At 43.6% G+C, this 27,071-nt stretch overlaps 1 protein-coding gene across 1 annotated transcript in view; it reads right to left on the reverse strand.

The window, feature by feature from the left end:
• The window catches only part of herc1 (HECT and RLD domain containing E3 ubiquitin protein ligase family member 1), a 445,291-nt gene that overhangs the window by 94,437 nt on the left and 323,783 nt on the right, over window positions 1-27,071 (reverse strand). The window contains exons 55-57 of the mRNA XM_060853924.1: window positions 17,415-17,545; window positions 7,823-8,022; window positions 2,572-2,692 (exon numbers count right to left, since the gene is read on the reverse strand). Coding sequence (XP_060709907.1) covers window positions 2,572-2,692; window positions 7,823-8,022; window positions 17,415-17,545 — 452 coding nt within the window. The remainder of the gene's footprint in view (window positions 1-2,571; window positions 2,693-7,822; window positions 8,023-17,414; window positions 17,546-27,071) is intronic.

The following is a 27,071-nucleotide window of genomic DNA, read 5'->3' on the forward strand; positions in this document are numbered from 1 at the left end:
TGGAGCACTCATGTTACTTCAGGCCCAAACACTGGACAGAAAAATGCTCAGCTAGCTGGGAATTTTATTTGCAGACATTTCGTCCCCTGTCAAGGTGATATCTTCAGTGCTTTGGAGCTTCCACTAAAATGCTGCTGTATTGTCTCTTCTGGAATGTATTTGGTTTCATTTCGACTGCTTCTGTTTGCTGGTTTTGGTTGTTCGTTGTAGTGGCTGGTATATTGGGTCTTGGTCTGTGTTTGTTGATGGAGCCCGTGGATGAGTGCTGTGCTTCTAGAAATTCTCTGGCTGTCCTCCGTTTAGCTTGTCTTATGATCACTGTGTTGCCTCAGTCGAATTTATGGTCCTTATCATCTGTGTTTATGGCTAATGATAGCTGGACGTGGGATTCAGTGGTTGGTTGGTGTTCATGTTTGTTAATCATCTACCCGTTTGTCCTATATAGTGTTTCGTGCAGTGTTTGCATGGAAACTTGTAAATTGTTTGTCTTGCACATGATGGGGATAGGGCCTTTTGTCCTGGTGAGTTGTTGTCTGAGCGTGGCTGTCAGTTTATAGGCTGTCATGAATCTGAGTGGTCGGAGACGTCTGGCTGTCAGTTCAGAGAGATTTTTCTTTATAGGGTAGCGTGGATAGTGAGTTAGGTCATGGCATGCCCTCATCACTTTGTTTGTCTGTAAGGCATCTGCGGATGAAGTTGTGGGGATATCTGTTCTTGGTGAATACTCTGTAGAGGTGTTCTTATTCTCTTTGTATATCGGAAGTGCTGCAGTGTGTTGTAGCCATTTTGAGCAGGGTCCGAATGCAGTTTTTCGTGTGTGTCCAGGTGGTTGCTGTTGTAGTTCAGGATCTGGTCAGTGTGTGTGGCTTTCCTGTACACTTTTGTGGTGCATTCACCGTTCTGCGTTTGTCCTACCATCTCTCCCAGGAATGGGAGTTGATTGTTGGTTTCCTCATCGCAAACATCTGATCCCTGTGAGCATGCTGTTGATAATTCAGTGTGTATTCTCGATTTCAGTTTTCTTAATAATAAAAGTATCATCCACATATCTGATTCAGAGTTGGGGTTGGATTTACGGGAGGGGTGTTTCTTCCTGTCTTTGCATCACTGTTTCTGCTATGAGCCCAGAGATAGGTGAGCCCATATGTGTTCCATTGATCTGTTCATATATTTTGTTGTTGAATGTGAAGTATGTCATCATGCACATGTCTAGGAGGAAACCAACAATCTACATTCCTGGATGAGACGGTAGGACGAACACAGAATGATGAATGCACCACAAAAATGTACGTAAAAGCCACACACACTGACCAGATCCTGAACTACAACAGCAACCACCCGGACATACAGACTTCTCAGACCACTTGGATCCATGACAGCCTATAAACTGACAGCCATGCTCAGACAACAATTCACCAGGCCCTATCCACGTCAAGTGCAAGACCAACATAATTTACAAGTTTCCATGCAAACACTGCACGAAACACTATATAGGACAAACAGGCAGACAGCTGGCAATCTGTATCCATGAACACCAACCAGCCACTAATACCATGACCAGCCGTCACTAGTAGCCATACACACAGAAAACAGGGTCCACAAATTTGCCTGGGACAACACAACAATCATAGGACACGTTAAATAGAGGGCAGCCAGAGAATTTCTAGAAGCCTGGCATTCATCCACGGACTCTATCAACAAGCACATAGACCTGGACCCAAAATACTGGCTACTATAACCAACAGCTGGAACTGGCAACCAGAAGCAGCAGGAACAGAACCAAATAAATTTCAGAAGATACAGTATGGTAGTACTTCACAGGAGGCTCCAAAGCACTGAAGGTATCACCTAGACAGAGGACGAAATGTCTGCAAATCAACTTCCCAGTTCGGTGAACAAACCCACAACTACAACAACCCAGCACCCGAGCTACAAATCTTCACACAAACCTTGAGAGAGAAAAATGTTTACTGCGGATGCCCGAGATCAGAAATAAACACAAGTAGTGCTGGAAAAACTCAGCATATCTGGTAGCATCTGTGGAGAGGGAAACAGAGTTAATGTATTGCGTCCAATGCAGCTCTTCTTTGGAAAATAGTCACTGATTTGGCCTCTTTGGAGATGACCATTTGTTGACCTGATTGAGCTTGGTGGCAGAGCAGCAGCAACTCCTCACTCAAGGTGCACTTAAATTGCCATTGGGACCTGTATGCACATACGCAAGACAAACTTGAACATCTTTAGCATGTACCCTTTCTGCTCGTCAGTTGAGCAAGCTTAAAATCCTAAACACTTGTGATCTGGTGGTTTCTGGCCAGTAAATAATTACGGGGATTGTAACTGTTCACTGGCCACAATTTGGGTAGAATTAAAGCCATACCCACTTCTATATCTACCTATAGTAAAGATCAAAGGTTAAAAAGCACACTGGCAGCAGATATTCTCCAAACAGGATATTATTAGACTGACCAACATCACATAGATGTGAAGTGTTTCTTCAGAAACCAACTAGCTATCCTTTGCTAGCAAGGAAAATGAAATACCTGCTGGAGATGCTAGTAATAGTGTTACCTTCACTTCATTCTTGGATTCTTGTTCCCACCATTCATCAGAGCTGCTGGAAGTGGACTGAGAAACCTTGAAAACCTCTTGTGGGACAGTCCAGACACACACCAAACCATTCTGACATCCACTGGCAAGAGATAACACATGACATTTTATTGCAAATATTGTACTATCAAACTCTCTTCAAGGCACTTAGAGATCAGCAAAGACTTTGCTAATCTGTAAACATATTCAAATTGACAACAGCTAGTTGCAGCTTCTGATATTCCTATTGTATCAAATATACACATGTGGATGTGTTATAATGAAGTCGTAAACTAAAAGCAAAGGAATTCTTTGAAGGAGATGGTAACAAGTGTTGAGAGGTGTTCTACCTTTTTGATGAGTCACCAAATTGGCCCAGAGACAACAGAAAATGCCAGCAATAGAAAGATTGATCAGACTTCATCAGTGTCTGCACCACTACTAATCCAAGTGCACAATTCATAGATATAGAAGATGCTAATCAGACTGGCAAATTGTTTTAGTGACAGTATACAGCAACTTTCTTTGTCAAAATATCTAAACTTCACGAGTTATTGGATTATCCAAATAAGTATCATGACTCAACTGGGAAGACTGCGAAATAATTGAGTCTCACTATTCCACAAACCATTACAAATGTGTAACTTCTTCATTAAGCCATCAAAACGATTAATGTATCTGAATGACTGCAATTCAGAATAAAAGTACTTCATAGAGGCTTTGTTATTCATAAAATAATTATTAACAGTGAACAAACATAGAATCATAAAGTACAGAAGAGGTTTTGGTCTCTTGAGTCTATAATCTCCAAAAATACACAAAATCTACGTTAGTTCCTCTTTCCTGCACAGGCCAATAGCCATGAATATTATGATACTTCAATTAAAGACCTCAACTATCCTCCCAGGCAGTGCATTCCAGACCCTATGAAAATTTTTATTCCCCTCAAGTAACCTCTAAATCCCCTGCCTCTGGCCTTAACATTATGCCTCCTTATTTTTTAACCACTGACCAAAGGGAACAGCTGTTTTCCATGCCCCTCAATCTCGTATACCTCTATCAGATGCCCCCTTCAGCCTTCTCTGCTGTACAGCTCCAACAAAATCTCTCTGCTCAAATAATCTGTACTATGATTGATAAAGGTGAATGCCTTAACAACCTCAATTAACCTGCCCAGATTCCTCCAGAAGTCTGTGGACAAACATCTCAAGATCCCTCTGTTCCTCTGAGCTTCCTAGTGTCTTGCCATTCATTAATTAGATTAGATACCCTACAGGAGAAAGTGAGGTCTGCAGATGCTGGAGTATCAGAGCTGAAAATGTGTTGCTGGAAAAGCGCAGCAGGTCAGGCAGCATCCAAGGAACAGGAAATTTGACATTTCGGACATAAGCCCTTCATCAGGAATGAGGAAAGTGTGTCCAGCAGGCTAAGATAAAAGGTAGGGAGGAGGGACTTGGGGGAGGGGAGATGGAGATGTGATAGGTGGAAGGAGGTCAAGGTGAGGGTGATAGGCCGGAGTGGGGTGGGGGCGGAGAGGTCAGGAAGAAGATTGCAGGTTAGGAGGGCGGTGCTGAGTTCGAGGGATTCGACTGAAACAAGGTGGGGGGAGGGGAAATGAGGAAACTGGAGAAATCTGAGTTCATTCCTTGTGGTTGGAGGGTTCCCAGGCGGAAGATGAGGCACTCTTCCTCCAACCATCGTGTTGTTATGGTCGTGTTCGTTGGTCCGTGTGTCTCTGTTTTTCAGAGAACACCTCTGGGACACCCGGACCAACCAACCCAACCACCCTGTGGCTTAACACTTTAATTCCCTCTCTCACTCCACCAAGGACATGCAGGTCCTTGGACTCCTCCATCGCCAGACCATCGAATCCCTCGAACTCAGCACCGCCTTCCTAACCTGCAATCTTCTTCCTGACCTCTCCGCCCCCACCCCACTCCGGCCTATCACCCTCACCTTGACCTCCTTCCACCTATCACATCTCCATCGCCCCTCCCCCAAGTCCCTCCTCCCTACCTTTTATCTTAGCCTGCTGGACACACTTTCCTGATTCCTGATGAAGGGTTTATGCCCGAAACGTCGAATTTCCTGTTCCTTGGATGTTGCCTGACCTGCTGCGCCTTTCCTAGATACCCTACAGTATGGGAACAGGCCCTTTGACCTAACAAGTCCACACCAACCCTCTGAACAGTAACCCACCAGACCCATTCCCCTACCCTATATTTACCCCTGACTAATGCACCTAACACTATGGGCAATTTAATACTGCCAATTCACTTGACCTGCACATCTTTGGATTGTGGGAGGAAACTGGTGTACTCGGAGGAAACCCATGCAGACACGGGGAGAATGTGCAAACTCCACACAGACAATCGCCCGAGGTGGAATCAAACTCGGGCCCCTGGCACTGTGAGGCAGCAGTGCTACCCACTGTGCCACCGTGCAGCCCACATTAAGTCTTGCTCCTTCTTCCAAAATGCATCACCTCACACTCATTGAAGCTAAAATCCATCTGTCATTAATTTGCCTTTCTAACAAATTCATTTACATCCTCCTACAAGGCCTACTTCCTCACTGTCAACCTCCTGATCTGACTTTGTGTAATCTACAAACTGACTTCCCATCTCCCCACATTCTTATCTCAATTGTGATGAATATATAAACAAACAATAAACGACCCAACACTGGGAGTTGAGAGCAAGATGAGATTAGCTATGATCATATCAAATGGCGAATAAGCTTGAATAAAATTGCGTAATCTTATTTGGATCAATGATTTTGATCTGAGGGTAAATGTAACATTTCCAAGCTCATAGGTAACACAAAGCTAAGTGGCGATGTGTAGTATTAGGAAGATCAACACAGCTTTGAACAGGCTGTGAGTAAGCAAGAACTTGGCAGATGGAATATAAACTGGAAAAATGTAATGTGAAACTGTAAACTTCAGAACTTACAGTCACTGTTCATGGTTTTAAAAAATCAGCAATAACTTTTTCTGGAATAAACTGTTGCCTGACATGAAATGACAAGGACAAACTACTGTTTGGAAATGAATGCAATTAAGCATTCCTGGGAAAAAGGAGTCAAAGCCTCTGGCTGGAAAAAGGAAGGCTTCAAATGTCTCTCAGGCACTTAAGTGAGCAGCAATGGGTCTACCTGAGGAAGAAATTACAATCAAAGCCTAACAGCTGTTTTGCCAAGCAATTACTGTACAAGGGTTTTGCTGATAGGGGTCAGCACCAGGTGGGAGGGTTCTGAGAGGGACTCTTTCATTCTGGGCACCGGATCCTAATCAGGCACAGTGATTTTCATTAAGTGACCTTCCTCTCACTCCCCAAACTGGAGAGGTGCAAGTTCAGGATTACTCACTGTGTATGCCAAATGGTGAAAATTGCAGGTGGGCCTCATACCAGCCAAACCAGAGGACGTCCTTAAGTGGTCATTATTTGGCTACCATGAGGTTACCATGAAGGGCTCTCCCCAATTTCTTCCCTCACCTGAGGCACTGTGAACCTGAGGTTAAACCACCACAAGTTATTTCTCTCCAATGACAGAACGGTCCTTTCCATGGGACTTTTATATGATCATCTGAAACCAACTCCACTGCGTCAGCCAAGTTTCAACTGCTAAAGCAAATCATCTTCACTTAGCCCAAGGAATGTGCTGGAACAAAAGGAGGATAAAGGAAGCATTTCAAAGGCTCCCTGAAGGTTTCTCTCAAGAAATGCAACATAGATGTCAATGCTTGAGAGACCCTGGCTTGGAAGAATCCCATTTGGAGAAAGCTCCAAGGGACACAATTCTTTGAGAACACCTGATCGCAAGCAGAAGTATGGAAAATAAACAAGAGAAAGGAATGATATCAATTTCAAGCGCAGGGACCAATTCCATCTCCCAGTAGTTGGAGAATCAATTCCAGGGTCAGGATCATCAGGACCCACAGAACTCAATTGCCTGCGACATGGAATTTCCTAGGTGAACAATCATATTTGTTAGCAAGCAATTAACTTTGAGGATGACCATAGGCTTTCAGCACAGGTTTTGCTTTTGGAGAAGACACGGAGTTGGCAGAGTGCTCACACAACACCCTCCCACTTCCAACCACACCACATTAGAAATTTATAGAATAGAATTCCTGCAGTGTGGAGATCCTCCAAAGAGTAACGCACCTAGACCCATTTCCAGAACCTATTACTCTACATTTACCCCTAACTAATGCATCTAACCTACATATCCCTGAACACTATGGGCAATTTTGCATGGTCAATTCACTTAACCTTGCAGAGCTTTGGATTGTGGGAAGAAACCGGAGCACAGGGAGAATATGCAAACTCCACAAAGACAGTCGCCTGAGACTAGAATCGAACCTGGGTCCCGGGCGCTGTGAGGCAGCTGTGCTAACCACTGAGCCACTGTACTGCTCCACTAGTCATGAAGTCGTTCCCAATAATTCTCCTCTGCAATGTCCTGTCTTGCTAAATATCTCTGCTCACTTCCATTTCACAGTTTGACATTGCAGGCGTGCTTCTTAAAAATATTTTGCAAGTCATACGGCTCATCTCCACCCCAACAGTCTCAAATTAAACTAGGTCTAAGAGATCAGATATTTGGACCCTGCATCCATATAGGTCCATAAATCTAAACACTGCATCAGAAACCCAGTAGGTTTAACAGAATAACACATTGTTTATAAGTACTACCGTTGCAAGTATTTGGACATGGTATTGTGATATAGTGAATCATCATCATGGAAATTTTTTTTAGATTAGATTCCCTACAGTATGGGAACAGGCCCTTCAGCCCAATAGGTCCACACCGACCCTCCGAAGAGCAACCCACCCAGACCCATTTCCCCACCCTATATTTATCCCTGACTAATGCATCTAACACTATGGGCAATTTAACATGGCCAATTCACTTGACCTGCACATCTTTGGACTGTGGGAGGAAAACTGGAGCACCCGGAAGAAACCCACGCAGACACGGGGAGAATGTACAAACTCCACACAGACAGTCGCCTGAGGTGGGAATCGAATCCGGGTGCCTGGGGCTGTGAGGCAGCAGTGCTAACCACTGAGGCACCGTGCCGCCCGTTCCATAACAACTTCCTTGAAGTTGATCAAAATAACATTTTCAGGATCAACTCCTAACCAAATAAACATTATCTATTTATTGAGGTCAAACATTTTCACCAACAATTAATGGGTTTGAATGAATAAAAAGTTATACCCACCTGGCCAACATGAGCTGCAACTTGAAACCTTTACCGAGTTGACTACACCAGGCGACAGTATTTACCATAGCTGGATGAGATAGTTTATGCAGACACTTCCAGGTTCCAGAAATAAAACTCCAAAGTTTGACGGTGTTTTCTTTGGCACAAGTCATTAGCATCATCCCTAAAGGGTCCCATTTCATACACGTGATGGTTTCCTAGTTTAAGGATTGGAGTAGAGAAAGATAATACCAGGATCAGATTCTTTTATATCTAAGAATGATAAAATTTCTATTATTTTCAGAAATAAACTTGTCAACCAGTTTGTTCACCGTAAAAGTTATTTTGCTATCTATGTCATGGATTGTTTTGAAATATAGAATCATAGAGTCATAGAGATGTACAGCACGGAAACAGACCCTTTGGTCCAACCCGTCCATGCTGACCAGATATCCCAACCCACCTGCCAGCACCCGGCCCGTATCCATCCAAACCGTTCCTATTCATATACCCATCCAAATGCCTCTTAAATGTTGCAATTGTACCAGCCTCCACCACTTCCTCTGGCAGCTCATTCCATATACGTACCACCCTCTGCGTAAAAAAGTTGCCCCTTAAGTCTCTTTTATATCTTTCTCCTCTCACCCGAAACCTATGCCCTCTAGTTCTGGACTCCCCGATCCCAGGGAAAAGACTTTGCCTATTTATCCTATCCATGCCCCTCATAATTTTGTAAACCTCTATAAGATCACCCCTCAGCCTCCAATGCTCCAAGGAAAACAGCTACAGCCTGTTCAGCCTCTCTCTGTAGCTCAGATCCTTCAACCCTGGCAACATCCTTGTAAATCTTTTCTGAACCCTTTCAGGTTTCACAACATCTTTCCGATAGGAAGGAGACCAGAATTGCACGCAATATTCCAACAGTAGCCTAACCAATGTCCTGTACAGCCGCAACACGACCTCCCAACTCCTGTACTCAATACTCTGACCAATAAAGGAAAACATACCAAATGCTTTCTTCACTATCATAGCTACCTGTGACTCTACTTTCAAGGATCTATGAACCTGCAATCCAAGGTCTGTTTGTTCAGCATTGTTTACCATTAAGCGTATAAGTCCTGCTAAGATTTGCTTTCCCAAAATGCAGCACCTCGCATTTATCTGAATTAAACTCCTTCTGCCACTTCTCAGCCCATTCCCCTCCCGCCCCCGTCTTCTATCTTTGAGCCAATTCTAGTTCTCCCTGTATTCCATGAGATCTAACCTTGCTAATCAGTTTCCCATGGGGAACCTTGTTGAACGCCTTACTGTAGTCCATACAAATTACATCTACTACTCTGCCGTCATCAATCTTCTTTGTTACTTCTTCAAAAAACGCAATCAAGTTTGTGAGACATGATTTCCCCAGCATAAAGCCATGCTGACTATCCCGAATCAGTCCTTGCCTTTCCAAATACATGTACATCCTGTCCCTCAGGATTCCCTCCAAAAACTTGCCCACCACTGAGGTCAGGCTCACCGGTCTATAGTTTCCTGGCTTGTCTTTACCGCCCTTCTTAAACAGTGGCACCACATTTGCCAACCTCCAGTCTTCCGACACCTCACCTGTGACTGTCGATGATACAAATATCTCAGCAAGAGGCCCAGCAATCACTTCTCTAGCTTCCCACAGAGTTCTCGGGTACACCTGATCAGGTCCTGGGGATTTATCCGCTTTTGACCGTTTCAAGACATCCTCTGTAATCTGGACATTTTGCAACATGTCACCATCTCTTTCCCTACAGTCTATATCTTCCATACCCTTTTCCACAGTAAATACTGATGCAAAATATTCATTTAGTATCTCCCCCATTTTCTGTGGCTCCACATAAAGGCCACCTTGCTGATCTTTGAGGGGCCCTCTTCTCTCTCTTGTTACCCTTTTGACCTTAATATATTTGTAAAAACCCTTTGGATTCTCCTTAATTTTATTTGCCAAAGCTATCTCATGTCCCCATTTTGCCCTCCTGATTTCTCTCTTAAGTATACTCCTACTTTCTTCATACTCTTCTAACGATTCACTCGATCTATCCTGTCTATACCGGATATATGCTTCCTTCTTTTTCTTAACCAAACCCTCAATGCTTTTGTAAGAAGAAGCAAACACTCACATAGCACTAATGACCTAACAGTTCTCCTGTCATCAGAGGAAAAAAGTTACCCACATTTTTTTTTAGATTAGATTAGATTAGACTTACAGTGTGGAAACAGGCCCTTCGGCCCAACAAGTCCACACCGACCCGCCGAAGCGAAACCCACCCATACCCCTACATTACCCCTTACCTAACACTACGGGCAATTTAGCATGGCCAATTCACCTGACCCGCACATCTTTGGACTGTGGGAGGAAACCGGAGCACCCGGAGGAAACCCACGCAGACACGGGGAGAACGTGCAAACTCCACACAGTCAGTCGCCTGAGTCGGGAATTGAACCCGGGTCTTCAGGCGCTGTGAGGCAGCAGTGCTAACCACTGTGCCACCGTGCCGCCCAAATTTGTTAAGAATTAAACCAAACAAAACCCCAGCAAAATTGCAAGAATATAAGGGCTTGTAATTTTGTTAGAGCAAACAAAATAAAATAATGTCAAAAAAGGCACAGGGAATCTTATAACCAGTGTGAAGTTAAACAGCTCAATTCTCTAACTTTGGGCTGCGCAGTATTTGGGAAATTTTGCAAAATTATGACAATTGAGTGGCATAAAGATTTTCAGAGGTCAACACGACAATCACCAGAAACAAAGAATATGTGGAATGTGCAGGAAAGAGGACAGAGTCAGTGTTTTACAGCACAGGAGAGGCCCTTTGGTTCTTGATGACTGCACTGTACACCTATTCTGGGGATTAAGGTCCTTGTTAATTGGTGCAGCAGCCAGAGGGCTGCATGACATACTCCTGCTCCTCATTCTTGTATTTTTATGACAGAGTGAATCCTATCTTAATACTGCAGGATTTCTTTTGGATCAATCTGCTCAGATATAGAACACAGGACAGTACAGCACAAGAATGGGCCCTTTGGCCCAAGATGCTGTGCCGAACATGACACCAATTTAAACTAATCCCTTCTGCCTGCCTCGGTCCATATCTCTCCATGCCTTGCATATTCACGTACTTACCTAAAAGTCCCTTAAATTCCTCTATTGTACCTGCCTTCACCACCACCTCTGGCAGTATGTTCCAGACTCATACTACTTTTTTTTTTAAAAGCCGAACCCCTCACATCTCCGTTAAACTTTCCCCCCTCATCTGAAATGCATGCCCCCTAGTATTAGACATTTCAACATTGGGGGAAAAAAAGATACTGTCAACCCTATCTAGGCATCTCATAATTTTATGGATCTCTTATCAAATCTCCCCTCAGCCTCTGCCACTCCAGAGAAAACAACCCAAGTTTTTTTAGACTCTCCTTATAGCTCAAACCTTCTAGTCCATGCAGCATCCTGGTGAACCCCTTCTGCACAGTCTCCAAAGCCTCCATATTCTTCCCATGATGTGGCAACCAGAATTGAATGTAATACTACAATTGTGTCCTAACCAAAATCTTATAAAGCTGCAGCATGACATCCTGACTCTTGTACTCAATGCTCCAACCAATAAAGGTAAGCATGCCATGTACCTTTTTTTAACCACACTATCTACATGCAAGGCCACTTTCAGGGAACTATGGACTTGAGAGATAGGGAGATAGTGAAGAAAGATTTCAATCTGAGACTAGTGCAGTTGAGAACAAAGGCAAGTCAAACAGTCAGGGTAGGCAGGGACAAAGCAGAGAACAAGGTAGGATTGATAAAGTAAATTGCATTTATTTCAATGCAAGAGGCCTAACAGGGAAGGCAGATGAACTCAGGGCATGGTTAGGAACCTGACACTGGGATATCATAGCAATTACAGAAACGTAGCTCAGGGATGGACAGGACTGGCAGCTTAATGTTCCAGGATACAAATGCTACAGAAAGGACAGAAAGGGAGGCAAGAGAGGAGGGGGAGTTGTGTTTTGGATAAGGGATAGCATTACAGTTGTACTGAGGGAAGATATTCCCAGAAATACATCCAGGGAAGTTATTTGGGTGGAACTGAGAAATAAGAAAGGGATGATCACCTTATTGGGATTGTATTATAGACACCCGAATAGTCAGAGAGAAATTGAGAAACAAATTTGTAAGGAGATCTCAGTTATCTATAAGAATAATAGAGTGGTTGTGGTCGGGGATTTTAACTTTCCAAACATTGACTGGGACTGCCATAGTGTTAAGGTTTTAGATAGAGAGGAGTTTGTTCAATGGGTACAAGAAAATTTTCTGATTCAGTGTATGGATGTATCTACTAGAAAAGATACAAATCTTGACCTACTCTTGAGAAATAAGGCAGGGCAGGTGACTGAGGTGTCAGTGGGGGAACACTTTGGGATCAGTGACCACAATTCTATTAGTTTTAAAATAGTGATGGAAACGGATAGACCAGATCCAAAAGTTGAAGTTCAAAATTGGAAGAAGGCCAATTTTGACAGTTTTAGGAAAGAACTTTCAAAAGCTGATTGGGCACAGATATTCGCAGGTAAAGGGATGGCTGGAAAATGGGAAGCCTTCATAAATGAGGTAACGAGAGTCTAGAGAAAGTATATTCCTGTTAGGGTGAAAGGGAAGGCTGGTAGGGTAGGGACTGCAGGATGACTAAAGAGATTGAAGGTTTGATTAAGGAAAAGAAGGAAGCATGTCAGGTATAGACAGGATAGGTCGAGTGAATCTGTAGAAGAGTATAAAGGCAGTAGGAGCATACTTAAGAGAGAAATCAGGAGGGCAAGAAGGGACGTGAGATAGCTTATAGAGTTAAGGAGATTCCAAAGGGTTTTTACAAATACATTAAGAACAAAAGGGTAACTTGGGAGAGAATAGGGCCCCTCAAAGATTAACAAGGAGGCTTTTGTGTGGAGCTGCAGGAGATGGGACAGACACTAAATGAGTATTTTGCATCAGTGGAAAAGAGTGGTGGTGGAGGGTTGTTTTTCAGACTGGAGGCCTGTGACCAGTGGAGTGCCACAAGGATCGGTGCTGGGTCCTCTATTTGTCATTTACATAAATGATTTGCATGCGAGCATAAGAGGTACAGTTAGTAAGTTTGCAGATGACACCAAAATTGGGGGTGTAGTGGACAGCGAAGAGGGTTACCTTAGATTACAAAAGGATCTGGACCAGATGGGCCAATGGGCTGAGAAGTAGCAGATGGAGTTTAATTCAGATAAATGCGAGTTGCTGCATTTTGGGAAAGCAAATCTTAGTAGGACTTATACACTTAATGGTAAGGTCCTAGGGGGTATTGCTGAACAAAGAGACTTGGGAGTGCACTTCCATAGCTCCTTGAAAGTAGAGTCGCAGGTAGATAGGATAGTGAAGAGTGTTTGGTATGTTTTCCTTTATTGGTCAAGAGTATGGAGTACAGGAGTTGGGAGGTCATGTTGCGGCTGTACAGGAAATTGGTTAGGCCACTGTTGGAATATTGCGTGCAATTCTGGTCTCCATCCTATCAGAAAGATGTTGTGAAACCTGAAAGGGTTCAGAAAAGATTTACAAGGATGTTGCCATGGTTGGAGGATTTGTGCTATAGGGACATGTTGAATAGGCTAGGGCTGTTTTCCCTGGAGCGTTGGAGGCTGAGGGTTGACCTTATAGAGGTTTACAAAATCATGAGGGGCATGGATAGGATAAATAGACAAAGTCTTTTCCCTGGCGTGGGGGATTCCTGAACTAGAAGGCTTAGGTTTCGGGTGAGAGGGGAAATAAATAAAAGAGACCTAAGGGGCAACATTTTCACTCAGAGGGTGGTATATGTATGGAATAAGCTGCCAGAAGTCGTGGTGGAGGCTGGTACAATTGCAAAACTTAAAACGTACCTGGATGGGTATATGAATAGGAAGGGTTTGGAGGGATATGGGCCAGGTGCTGGCAGGTGGGACTGGATTGGGTTAGGATATCTGGTTGGCATGGACGAGTTGGACCGAATGGTCTGTTTCTATGGTGCACATCTCTATGACATCAATGCTGTTGAGGTCCTGCCGTTAACCGTAAACCTTTCACTAACATTTCATTTTCCAAAATGCAGCACTCTACAATTGCCTGGATTAAACTCCATCTACCATTTCTCTTCCCATATCTGCAACTAATCGATATCCTGCTATAATCTTTGACATCCTTTTACACTATCCACAACTCCATTGATCTTTGTGTTGTCCGCAAACTTACTAATGCACCTATGTACATTTTCATCCAAGTCACTTATATGTATCACATACAGCAGAGATCCCAATATAGATCTCTGTGGAACACTACTCATCATGGACCTCCAGCCAGAAAATCAACCTTCTCCCACCACCAGCCTTCTATCGAAAAATCAATTTAGATTCCAAGCGGCCAAGTCACCATGGATCTCATGCATCTTCACCTTCTGGATGTGCTTACCATGAGGGACTTTGTTGAAAACCTTACTAAAATCAATGTAGACAATACCACCACTCAACCCTCATTAAACACCTTTGTCACCTCCTTGAAAAATGCAATCAAGTCATGACTGGAGCAGATGAGATTTAAACTGAGGTTTCCTTCTGCAGTGGTAGGTGCACTATCTTAATCACAAGCCTTGTACAATGGCTGTAACATACCACCGTGCTGATATATTTCTGGGGTGCTATGGAATCACAAACCAAGGTATTTTTGCTTAAGGTTAAAAAGAAATCACTTGACTGATTTCAGAATGCGCTCATTTTACAGCATTTACATGGTTCGTTACATAGGTTTCACAAGCTCCATTATCATAACTAATGATGTTTCTGGTCCATGTAAATTTATATCCCTTAATATGACATATTGTAGGTAATCTAGTACCAACAGCAAAGTCTGCGGTAAAATAAAAGTTATTTGGCTCATAAATTCATTCTTCCTTTAACCCAATGCACACACCATTTGAAGGTTTTCGCTTCAAAGAAATACAAACCTCTTTCCCCCCTTCTTGTGAAGAAAGAACATAATTTTCCTTTCCATAATCCATATTCTGTCCCCTACTTCTCAAGATACTAATATAACAGTCAACTTTCATTGAACTTCATCTAATATGAATAGAGCTATGAGTTTTCTTGAAGACCCTTATCTTTTCCAATGCTTTCAATAGTTGACCCATTTTTCAATATTGTATTACTCTCCAGAAAAAGAAGCTGCAAGATCATTACTGTCACCTCATTATTCTGTTATCAAAGTGCATCAGTTCAGAGAGACACAATTTGCAGCCTATTTTGAACTTTGAGTCACCACAAGCTTGTGACTGATCACAGTGAAGAAAGGACAGAGATTGGAGAGGGATGCAGGATATCTGTTCAGCTGCAGATCCTGATTTACCACAGGGAGCAGCTGGACGTCCAGATGGACTCACTGTAGAGCATGAGGCTGAGAAAGTCAGGAATACCATGTTTAGTGAGGTGACACCACCAGTAATGGCTTCATAGAGATAAAAGCATTGGGTGACCACCAGGAAACTTCTTAAGAGTAGGCAGTCAGTGTAGGAGCACCCTGCGGCTCCATGGCAAACCCGTGACATAAAGAACAGGTGGTGCTGGAGAAAGCACTGCAGGTCCAACGAATAGCCGACAACCATATTGTGCAGGGTTTCTTCTCTGCTGTCAAGACCCACTTACAGATCAAACATTCAAGGCCCCACCCCACTGCTGGCCAAGGATGGAGTGACTTTCATCAAAGGCGAAGAAGCCATCAAATAGTGCTGAGGGAACATTTCAGAAACCTCCTCATCTAGGGTTCTGTTGTTGATCTGAGCATCATTAACCACATCCCACAGCATGCTCCATGCCACAATCAACACTCCAGCTCTGCACGATGTAGAGAATGTGGTCCATTAGCTTAAGAAAAAGGCCACTGGAGCAGATAGTATCCATGCTGAGGCATTGAAGTGAGGAGGTAAAGAGCTCCCGCTGCAGCTAAATGCCTTGTCTGTCTATCTGACAGCATCCTGGGAGCGCTCCAAGATACCACAGTCGTGAACATTTCTAGGATGGTGTGTTGCCTCCCTGGTACCAGTGTCAAGGACTGAGTGGCAAAAGACACTCTGAAAGGCAAGGATGAACAGCCAGCAGTGTTGGTTCATATTGGTATAAACGACATAGGTAGAAAGAGATGAGGTCCTGAAAAGGGAATTTAGGGAGTCAGGTGGAAAGTTGAAAAGCAGGTCCTCCGGGGTTGTAATCGCAGGATTATGTCTAGTGCCACATGCTAGTTAGACCAGAAATAGGAAGATAATACACTGAATGCACGGCTAAAGAGCTGGCAAAGGAGGGAGGGCTTCAGAAGTTTGGATCATTGGGATCTCTTTCAGGGCAGGTGGGACCTGTATAAGGCAGGTGCACTTAAACTGAAGAGGCACCATTATCCTCACAGGGAGGATTGCTCGTGCCCCACTTGGGAGGGTTTAAACTAATGTGCCAGGGAGGCGGGCAAGAGAAAAGTAGGTTAGTACATTGTGTGACTGGAGAGAAGTCAAGTCAGTCTAATTGGAAGACCAGGCAGAACCAAGTTAATGAACACAGTGGGACTGGCAGTCTGAAGTGTATTTATTTTGGTACAAAGAGACAGGTAAGACAGATAAGCTCAGAGCCTGGATTACAGAAATGCTCCTCTGATACCGCCTGACCTGCTTTACTTTCCCAGCACCACACTCTCGACTCTGATCTCCAGCATCTGCAATTCTCACTTTCTCCTGAGAGAAGGGCAGGATTGGCAGCTCAACATTCCAGGATTTAGAAATTTCAGGTGAGATCGAGCCTTCTAAATTTGAGGAAGGCTAATAATAGTATTAGGCAGAACCTGGAGAAATTCGTTTTGGGAGGGTTGCTTGAGGGCAAATCCTCATCTGACATGTTGGAGTCTTTTAAAGGATAGCGGATCGAGTTTAGGATTAGCATGTTTTGGTGAGGATGAGAGATAAGGATTGCAAGATTGAAGAACCTTGGATGCCGAGAGAAATTGAAAGGTTAGTCAAAAAAAAAGGAAGCATATGTAAGGTTAAGGAAACAAAAATGAAACAAGGCCCTTGAGAATAGAGGAAGCAGAAAATAATTTAAATAAGGAATTAAGATTAGAAGGGGCCATGAAATATCCTTGTCAAGTAGGATTAAGGAGAATCCCAAGATATTTTATACATATATTAGGAGCAAGACATTCGCTAGGGAAAGGATAGGTCCACTTGAGGACAAAGGAGGAAATTTATGCGTGATGCCAGAGGAAGTGGGTGAAGTCCTTAATGAGTGCTTTGCTTCTGTATTAACTAAGAAAGACATTCACAATGGTAATCTTAGGATTATGTTAATATTGTGGGGCAGGTTGATATTAAGTAGCAGCTAATATTGGGTGTCTCAAAAATGTGCAGGGAGATGGGAAATGGGATTAGTTCAAAGTGGCATCACCGTTGACACAGGCAGAGTGGGCTGAAGGGTCTATTCCTGTCAGGTCAGGGGACAAAGAAACACAGCAATTTGGAAGTATAACATAGCCTCAGAATTACTGCTGATTTTAACCTACCTTGAATGCCTCAATCATAACAACTGTTCCTTTCTCCAGAGGCTCTTTCGTACCAATTAGCATTTTTCCATCTGCATATCCCACTGCAAATGGTTTATCTTCAGTATACCAAGCAATGGCTGTTACTGCAACTAAAGACAGCAAACAAAATTTGTAAATACAGGACTCTCATAAGGTGATCATAGTAAGCTATTTTATAATAATACTTTGACATGTACTCAGTCAAATGGAAATCCTAAAATCTGTAAAAATAAAGAGAAAAAGAGAAAACAATTTAAAAATACCAGAAATCTCAGCTCGTCATCTGTGGAGAGAAAGCAAGCTAATGTTTTGAGTCCAGATGACTCTTCATCATAGAACACTAATGGCACAGTTGTGCTTACCATTTGTCCTATTCTAAGATCAACTAACCTGCATCCTCTTCATTTGACTTTAATCCATATGCCTATCCAAGAATCGGTTACATGTCCCTAATGTATCTTACTCTACTACCACTGTGGCAGTGCATTCCATGCACTCACCACTCTCTGTGTAAAAACTGACCTCTGACATCTCCCCTAAACTTTACTCCAATCCCCTTAAAATTATGTTGCCTCTTGACAGCCAATTCTGCCCTGGGAAAAAGTCTGACTATGCATTCCAACTATGCCTTTCGTCATCTTGTACAGCTCTATGAAGTCATCTCTCATCCTTCTTTGCTCCAATGAGAAAAGCCTTAGCTCCCTCAACCTTCCTTCATAAGACATGTAGCATTCCAGTCCAGACAGCATCCTCCAGACAGCATCCTGGTAAATCTCCTCTACATCCTCTCCAAGCTTCCACATCCTTCCTATAATGAGACAACCAGAACTGAACACAATATTCCAAGTGTGGTCTAACCAGGGCTACAGCAATAACCTCATGGCTCTTAAATTCAATGTCCTTGCTAATGAAAGCCAACACATCATATGCCTTCTTAACAAACCGATCAACTTGAGTGGCAACTTTGAGGGATCTATGGGCATGGGCCCTAAGATCCCTCTGTTCCTCCACTGCCAAGAATTCTGCCTTTAACCCTGTATTCTGCATTCAAATTCAACCTTCCAAAATGAATCACTTCACACTTTTCCAGGTTGAACTCCATAAACCACTTCTCAGCCCAGTTCTACATCCTGCTAATGTCCAGTTTCAATCTACAACAGGCCTCCACACTATCCACCACTCCACCAACCTTTATGTCATTGGCAGACCTACTAACTTACATGACCTGTTTGAGAAAGTAGAATTGTATGAAAATTACAACGAGCAAAGGTTCGAGAATCGATCCCTGCAGAACACCACTGGTTACCGAGCTCCACGCTGAATACTTGCCATCTACCCACCACCCTTTGTCTTCTACCAGGCAATTCTGTATCCAGACAGCCAAATTTCCCTGTATCCCATGCCTCCTTACTTTTTGAATGAGCCTACCATGAGGAACCTTATCAAATGCCTTGCTAAAATCTATGTATATCACATCCACTGCTCTACCTTCATCAAACAGTTTTACCACATCCTCAAAGAATTCAATAAGGCTGGTGAAACATGATCCACCCCTCAAAAAGCCATGCTGACTATCTCTAATCAAACTATGGCTTTCCACTTAATTATGAATCCTGTTTCTCAGAATCTTCTCCAGTGATATGTCCACTGTAATTTCCAGCACTTATGATTTTCAGGACAATTTCCAGCAGCACAGTGGCTCAGTGGTTAATATTGATGCCTCACGTGTCAGGAGCCCAGGTTTGATTCCAACATTGGGTGACTGTCTGTGGGGAGCTTGCAAGTTCTCCCTGCGTCTACAAGGATTTCCTCCGGGTATTTTGGTTTCCTCCCAGAGTCTAGAGATGTGGTTAGCTGAATTGGCCATGCTAAAGTGCCCACGGCATCCAGGGATGGGTAGGTTAGCTGGATTAGCCATGGTAAATGCAGGATTATGGGGATGGGGTGGGTCTGGATGGGATGTTGTTCAGAGGGTTGGTGTCGAGGGGCCTGCTTCCACACTTAGGGATTCTACTGTGATCTGCAGTAATTTGCTCCGACAAAAAGATTTAAGTAATTAATTATAGAAAATCAGCACTTTTTAAAACCAGTAATTGCTCACTTAGATCTTTTATATTCTTTAAAGATGTTCCACTTCCATATCGTAAGAAAAAGGGAAACCATGCTCTTGGTGACATAACCTCTTTAAACTCTAACAGCTGTATTAGGTGATCATTCCCAGTCATGTTGGCTTATAGCATCTTTTCGAGGCTACACCCTCAGTTCTGGTTTCATGAAGGACCAGAGAGAGATTTTTGGAACATTACAGAAGTACAGATATTTGGAACTTATTTTCACCAGAGTTGTCATACATCAGCTAGTGATAAATCACATCATATAAGTAGATGAACTGGGGAAAAAGACATGTTGGTTTGAATGCATTCTTTCCTGGCTGCAACAATAAATGGTTTAGTCACAATGTCATGAAATTATTCATGATTCAGACAGAGCACAATCCAAAATTTGCAAATGACAAAACTAGAACTTCATGGATTACAGAAAATGAGCTATAAAGAGAGGCTAGAAAAACTCAGGTTGTTTTCACTGGAGCAGCACAGGCTGAGGGGAGACTTGATCGAAGTCTATAAAATTACCAGATGCACAGTTAGGGTTCACGGTCAGAATCTTTTTCCCAGAATTGAATGTCTCATACAGTCGGTTCTGTTATAATGTGTGTTGCTTGGCTATAATGCAATTGAAGAATTTAGACCATTATTGTCGGATGCGAACTTTCTTTATCTGTATTGGCGATTCTGGTCCCATTGGTTTAAATAATGCTGCTATTACGTGATTTTTTTTTATAACACTGATTACGTGAGAACAGAACTATCGTATTATATCAGAACAAACTGCACTGGCAGCATGCATTTAAGGCGAAGCGGGAAAGTTCAAAGGAGATGTAAGGGGCAAGCTTTTTATACACAGAGTGGCAGGAGTCTTTAATGCACTGTCAGAGTGGTGGGAGAGGCAGGAGATAGGGGCATTAAAGGGACTTTAGATCGGCACATGAACAAATAACCATTAGACATAAGAGGAGAAATTAGGCCATTCAACCCATCGAGTCTGCTCTGCCATTCAAACTTGGCTAAAAGGTTTTTCAACTCCATTATCCTGCTTTCCCCCTGTAACCCTTTGATCTCCTTGGCAATCAGAACTTCTATATCTCTGTTTTAAATATACTCAATTATCTGGCCTCCTTTGGCAATAAGTTTCAAAGATTCACAACTCTCTGGCAAAAGAAATTTCTCCTTATCTTCGTTCTAAAGAATCTTCCTTTTACTCGAAGGCCTTTTACCCTTGCCAATGGAAACATCTTTCCAACTTCCACTCTATTCAGGCCATTCAGTATTCTGTAAGTTTCAGTTAGAGCTAACCCCCATCCTTCTAAACACTTTCCTCATATATATGTTAAGCCTTTCACTCCTGGGATCATTCCTGTGAACCTTCTCTGGACCTGTTCCAGGGCCAATACATCCTTCCCATGGTATGGGGCCCAAAACTGCTCACAATACTGTAAATGTGATCTGACCAGAGCCATATAAAACTTCAGAAGTAAATCTCTGCATTACATTGTAGTTGTTGCAAGACAAATGACAACATTGTATTTATCTTCCTAACCAGTGACTCAACCTACAAGTTTAGAACGTAGAACATTACAGTGCAGTACAGGCCCTTCCGCCCTCGATGTTGCGCCGACCTGTCATACCAATCTGAAGCCCATCTAACCTACATTATTCCATGTATGTCCATATGCTTGTCCAATGATGACTTAAATTTACTTAAAGTTGGCAAATCTACTACTGTTGCAGGCAAAGCATTCCATACCCTTACCACTCTGAGCAAAGAAACTACCTCTGACATCTGTCCTATATCGATCACCCCTCAAGTTAAAGCTATGCCCCCTTGTGCTCACCATCACCATACTTGAAAAAAGGTTCTCCCTGTCCACCCTATCTAACCCTCTGATTATCTAATACATCTCTCAACCTTCTTCTCTCTAACGAAAACAGCCTCAAGTCCCTCGGCCTTTCCTCATAAGACCTTCACTCCATATCAGGCAACATCCTAGTAAATCTCCTCTGCACCTTTTCCAAAACTTCCACATCCTTCTTTTAATGTGGTGACCAGGACTGTACACAATACTCCAAGTGCGGCCGCACCAGAGTTTTGTACAGCTGTAGCATAACCTCATGGTTCCGGAACTTGATCCCTCTATTAATAAAAGCTAAAACACTGTATGCCTTCTTAACAACCCTGTCAACCTGGGTGGCAACTTTCAAGGATGTGTGTACATGGACACCGAGATCTCTCTGCTCATCTACACTACTAAGAATCTTACCATTAGCCCAGTACTTTGCATTCCGGTTACTCCGACCAAAGTGAATTACTGCACACTTGTTTGCATTAAACTCCATTTGCCACTTCTCAGCCCAGCTCTGCAGCTTATCTATGTCTCTCTGTAACCTACAACATCCTTCGTCACTATCCACAACTCCACCGACCTTAGTGTCGTATGCAAATTTACTAACCCACCCTTCTACGCCCTCAATCAGGTTGTTTATAAAAATGGCGAACAGCAGTGGACCCAACACCAACCCTTGCGGTACACCACTGGTAACTGGATTCCTGGATGAACATTTCCCATCAACCACCACCCTCTGTCTTCTTTCAGCAAGCCAATTACTGATCCAAACTGCTATATCTCCCACAATCCCATTCCTCCGCATTTTGTACAACAGCCTACTGTGGGGAAACTTATCCAATGCCTTGCTGAAATCCATATACACCACATCAACCGGTTTACTCTCATCTACCTGTTTGGTCACCTTCTCAAAGAGCTCAATAAGGTTTATGAGGCATGACCTACCCTTCACAAACCGTGCTGACTATCCCTAAGCAAATTATTCTTTTCTAGATGATTATAAATCTTATCTCTTATAACTTGTTCCAACACTTTACCAACAACTGAAGTAAGGCTCACTGGTCTATAATTACCAGACTTGTCTCTCCTCCCCTTCTTGAACAGGGGAACCACATTTGCTATCCTCCAGTCTTCTGGCACTATTCCTGTAGACAATGATGATTTAAAGATCAATGCCAAAGGCTCGGCAATCTCTTCCCTGGTGACCCAGAGGATCCTAGAATAAATCCCATCCGGCCCAAGGGGACTTATCTATTTTCACACTCTGCAGGATTTCTAATACCTCTTCCTTGTGAACCTCAATCCCACCTAGTCTAGTAGCCTGTATCTCAGTATTCTCCTCGACAATATTGTCTAGAGTGAATACTGTCGAAAAATATTCATTTAGTGCTTCCCCTATCTCCTCTGACTCCACACATAACTTCCCATACTATCCTTGATTGGCCCTAATCTTACTCTCGTCATTCTTTTATTCCTTAAATACCTTAGAAAGCCTTAGGGTTTAACCTGATCCTATCCACCAACAACTTTTCATGTCTCTTCCTGGCTCTTGTGAGCTCTTTCTTTAGGTCCTTCCTGGCTTGTAACCCTCAAGTCCCCTAATTGAGCTTTCACATCTCATCCCAACATAAGCCTTTTTCTTCCTCTTGACCAGAGGTTCCACTTCCTTCGTAAACCACGGCTCCCACGCTCGACAGCTTCCTCCCTGCCTGACAGGTACATACTTACCTAGTTTTTCCATGAATAAGCTCCACATTTCTAATGTGCCCATCCCCTGCAGTTTCTTTCCCCATCCTATACTTCCTGAATCTTGCCTAATCGCACCGTAATTGCCTTTCCCCCAGCTGTAACTCTTGCCCAGTGGTATACACCTATCCATTTCTATCACTAAAGTAAACATAATAGAATTGTGATCACCAAAGTGCTTACTTACTTCCAAGTCTAACACCTTGCCGGGCTCATTACCCAGTACCAAATCTAATAAGCCTTCGTCCCTTGATAGCCTGTCTACACACTGTATCAGGAAGCCCTCTTGCACACACCGGACAAAAACTGACCTATCTATAGTACTCGTACTATAGTGTTCCCAGTCAATATTTGGAAAGTTGAAGTCCCCCATGACAACTACCCTGTCTCTCTCACTCCTATCGAGAATCACCTTTGCTATCCTTTCCTCTACATAAGACCATAAGACACAGGAGTGGAAGTAAGGCCATTCGGCCCATCGAGTCCACTCTGCCATTCAATCATGGCTGATGGACATTACAACTCCACTTACCAGCATTCTCCCTGTAGCCCTTAAATTCCTCATGACATCAAGAATCTATCAATTTCTGCCATGAAGACACTTAGCGTCCCGGCCTCCACTGCACTCTGCGGCAATGAATTCCACAGGCCCACCACTCTCTGGTTGAAGAAATGTCTCTGCATTTCTGTTCTGAATTGACCCCCTCTAATTCTAAGGCTGTGTCCACGGGTCCTAGTCTCCTTGCCTAACGGAAACAGTTTCCTAGCGTCCACCCTTTCCAAGCCATGTATTATCTTGTAAGTTTCTATTAAGTCTCCCCTTAATCTTCTAAACTCCAATGAATACAATCCCAGGATCCTCAGCCATTCCTCGTATGTTAGACCAACCATTCCAGGGATCATCCATGTGAATCTCCGCTGAACACGTTCCAGTGCCAGTATGTCCTTCCTGAGGTGTGAGGACCAAAACTGGACACAGTACTCCAAATGGGGCCTAACCAGAGCTTTATAAAGTCTCAGTAGCACAACAGTGATCTTATATACCAACCCTCTTGAGATAAATGACAACATTGCATTCGCTTTCTTAATCATGGATTCAACCTGCATGTTTACCTTTAGAGAATCCTCGACTAGCACTCCCAGATCCCTTTGTACTTTGGCTTAACGAATTTTCTCACCGTTTAGAAAGTAGTCCATGCTTTTATTCTTTTTTCCAAAGTGCAAGACCTCGCATTTGCTCACTTTGAATTCCATCAGCCATTTCCTGGACCACTCTCCCAAACTGTCTAGATCCTTCTGCAGCCTCCCCACTTCCTCAGTACTACCTGCCTGTCCACCTAACTTCGTATCATCGGCAAACTTTGCTAGAATGCCCCCAGTCCTTTCATCCAGATCATTAATATATAATGTGAACAGCTGCGGCCCCAACACTGAATCCTGTGGGACACCGCTTGTCACCGGCTGCCATTCCGAAAAAAAACCTTTTATCCCAACTCTCTGCCTTCTGTCAGACAGCCAATCCTCAATCCATACCAGTAGTTCACCTCGAGCACCATGGGTCCTCACCTTGTACAGCAGCCTCCCGTGTGGCACCTTATCAAAGGCCTTTTGGAAGTCCAGATAGACCACATCCACTGGGTTTCCCTGGTCTAACCTACTTGTCACCTCTTCAAAGAATTCCAACAGGTTTGTCAGACACGACCTCCCCTTGCTAAATACATCTCTGGAACTATTTGGAGGCCTATAGAAAACTCCCCTCTCCTTTCCTGTTTCCAACCTTAGCCCATACTACCTCAGTTGACGAAACCCCACAGCGCCAGGGACCTGGGTTCAATTCCCGCCTCAGGCGACTGACTGTGTGGAGTTTGCAGTTCTCCCCGTGTCTGCGTGGGTTTCCTCCGGGTGCTCCGGTTTCCTCCCACAGTCCAAAGACAGGTGAATTGGCCATGCTAAATTGCCCGTAGTGTTAGGTAAGGGGTAAATGTAGGGGTATGGGTGGGCTTCGCTTCGGCGGGTCGGTGTGGACTTGTTGGGCCGAAGGGCCTGTTTCCACACTGTAAGTCTAATCTAATCCTTTCTGCAACTGTAATACTGTCCTTGACGAACAATGCCGCACCTCCCCCTCTGTTACCATCTTCTCTGTTCTTACTGGAACATCTGAATCCTGGAACCTGCAACAACCATTCCTGTCCCTGCTCTAACCATGTCTCTGAAATGACCACAACATCAAATTCCTCGGTACCAACCCATGCTGCAAGTTCCCCCACCTTATTCTGGATGCTCCTTTACTTTAAGAGGATACTGGACTAAGACTCCCAAGTTCCTATGCCCTTCAGATTTCTGAATTTTCTCCCCATTTAGAAAATAGTCCATGCCTGTATTCTTCCTACCAAAGTGCATGATCTCACACTTTCCCACACTGCATTTCATCTGCCACTTCTTTGCCCACTCTCCTAATCTGTCTCTTAACCTCGCTGCAGCATTCCTGCCTCCACATCTATTTTTGTATCATCTGCAAGCTTAGTCAGAATGCCTTCAGTTCCATCATCCAGATCATTAATGTATAAAGTGAAAAGCTGTGGTCCGATCACTAATCTTTGTGGAACTCCACTAGTCATCGGCTTCTATCCTGGGAAGGACCCTTTTATCCCCACTCTGCCTTCCACCATACATCCATTCTAATACTTTGACTTTAACACTGGGCCCTTATTTTGTTCTGCAGCCTCCTGTGTGGCACCTTATCAAAAGCTTTCTGGAAGTCCACATAAATAATATCCATTGACTCTCTTTGGTCGAACCTACTTGTTACCTCCTCAAAGAATTCTAACAGATTTATCAGGCGTGACCTCACCTTGACAAAACCATGCTGACTTTGCCCTTTTTACCATGTACTTCCAAATATTCAGAAATCTCATCCTTTACATTGGACTCTAAAACTTTATCAGCGACTTGGAGGAGGGGCGGGGGGGGGGAGGGGTGTGGATTTTCCAGTCCTCTGGAACCTTCCCTGACTCCAGTGGTTCTTCAAAGATGAGTCCTAAGCCTCCACTATTTCTTTAGCTATTTCATTCAGAACACTGAGGTGTAGCACATCTGGTCCAGGTGATTTATTCACTTGCACACCTTTCAGTTTTTGTAGCACCTTCTCCTTGGTGATGGCTCCATACTCATTTCTGCTCCAGACTCTCTTGAATGTTTGAGACAATATTCGTGTCTACCACTCTGAAGACTGATGCAAAGTAGTTGGTTCCTCAGCCATTCCTTTGTTCACCAAAATCGCTTCTCCAGCATTGTTTTCCAGCAGACCAATGTCCACTTCTGCCCTTTACATATCTAAAGGAACTCTTGTAATCTTTCCTAATATTACTGGCTAGCTTACCCTCAAATTAAATCTTCTCTCTCCTTATTTCTTTCTTCATTGTCCTCTGCTGGTCTTTGTAGGCGTCCCAATCCTCTGGTTTACCACTGCCCTTCACCACATTATAGGCTTCCTCTTCCACTTTTTTGCTGTCCTTGACATCCCTGGTCAGCCATGGTTGCCTCATCCTCCCTTTAATATCTTTCTTTTCACTCGAAATGAATTGTTCTCAAATTACTCCCAGAAATTTAGGGCGGCACGGTGGCACAGTGGTTAGCACTGCTGCCTCACAGCACCAGAGACCTGGGTTCAATTCCCGACTCAGGCGACTGACTGTGTGGAGTTTGCACGTTCTCCCCGTGTCTGCGTGGGTTTCCTCCGGGTGCTCCGGTTTCCTCCCACAGTCACAAAGATGTGCGGGTCAGGTGAATTGGCCATGCTAAATTGCCCGTAGTGTTAGGTAAGGGGTAAATGTAAGGGTATGGGTGGGTTGCGCTTCGGCGGGTCGGTGTGGACTTGTTGGGCCGAAGGGCCTGTTTCCACACTGTAAGTCTAATCTAATCTAAAATTT

The sequence above is a fragment of the Hemiscyllium ocellatum genome, chromosome 42 (assembly GCF_020745735.1).
Source record: "Hemiscyllium ocellatum isolate sHemOce1 chromosome 42, sHemOce1.pat.X.cur, whole genome shotgun sequence".
In the NCBI taxonomy this organism is placed as follows: domain Eukaryota; kingdom Metazoa; phylum Chordata; class Chondrichthyes; order Orectolobiformes; family Hemiscylliidae; genus Hemiscyllium; species Hemiscyllium ocellatum.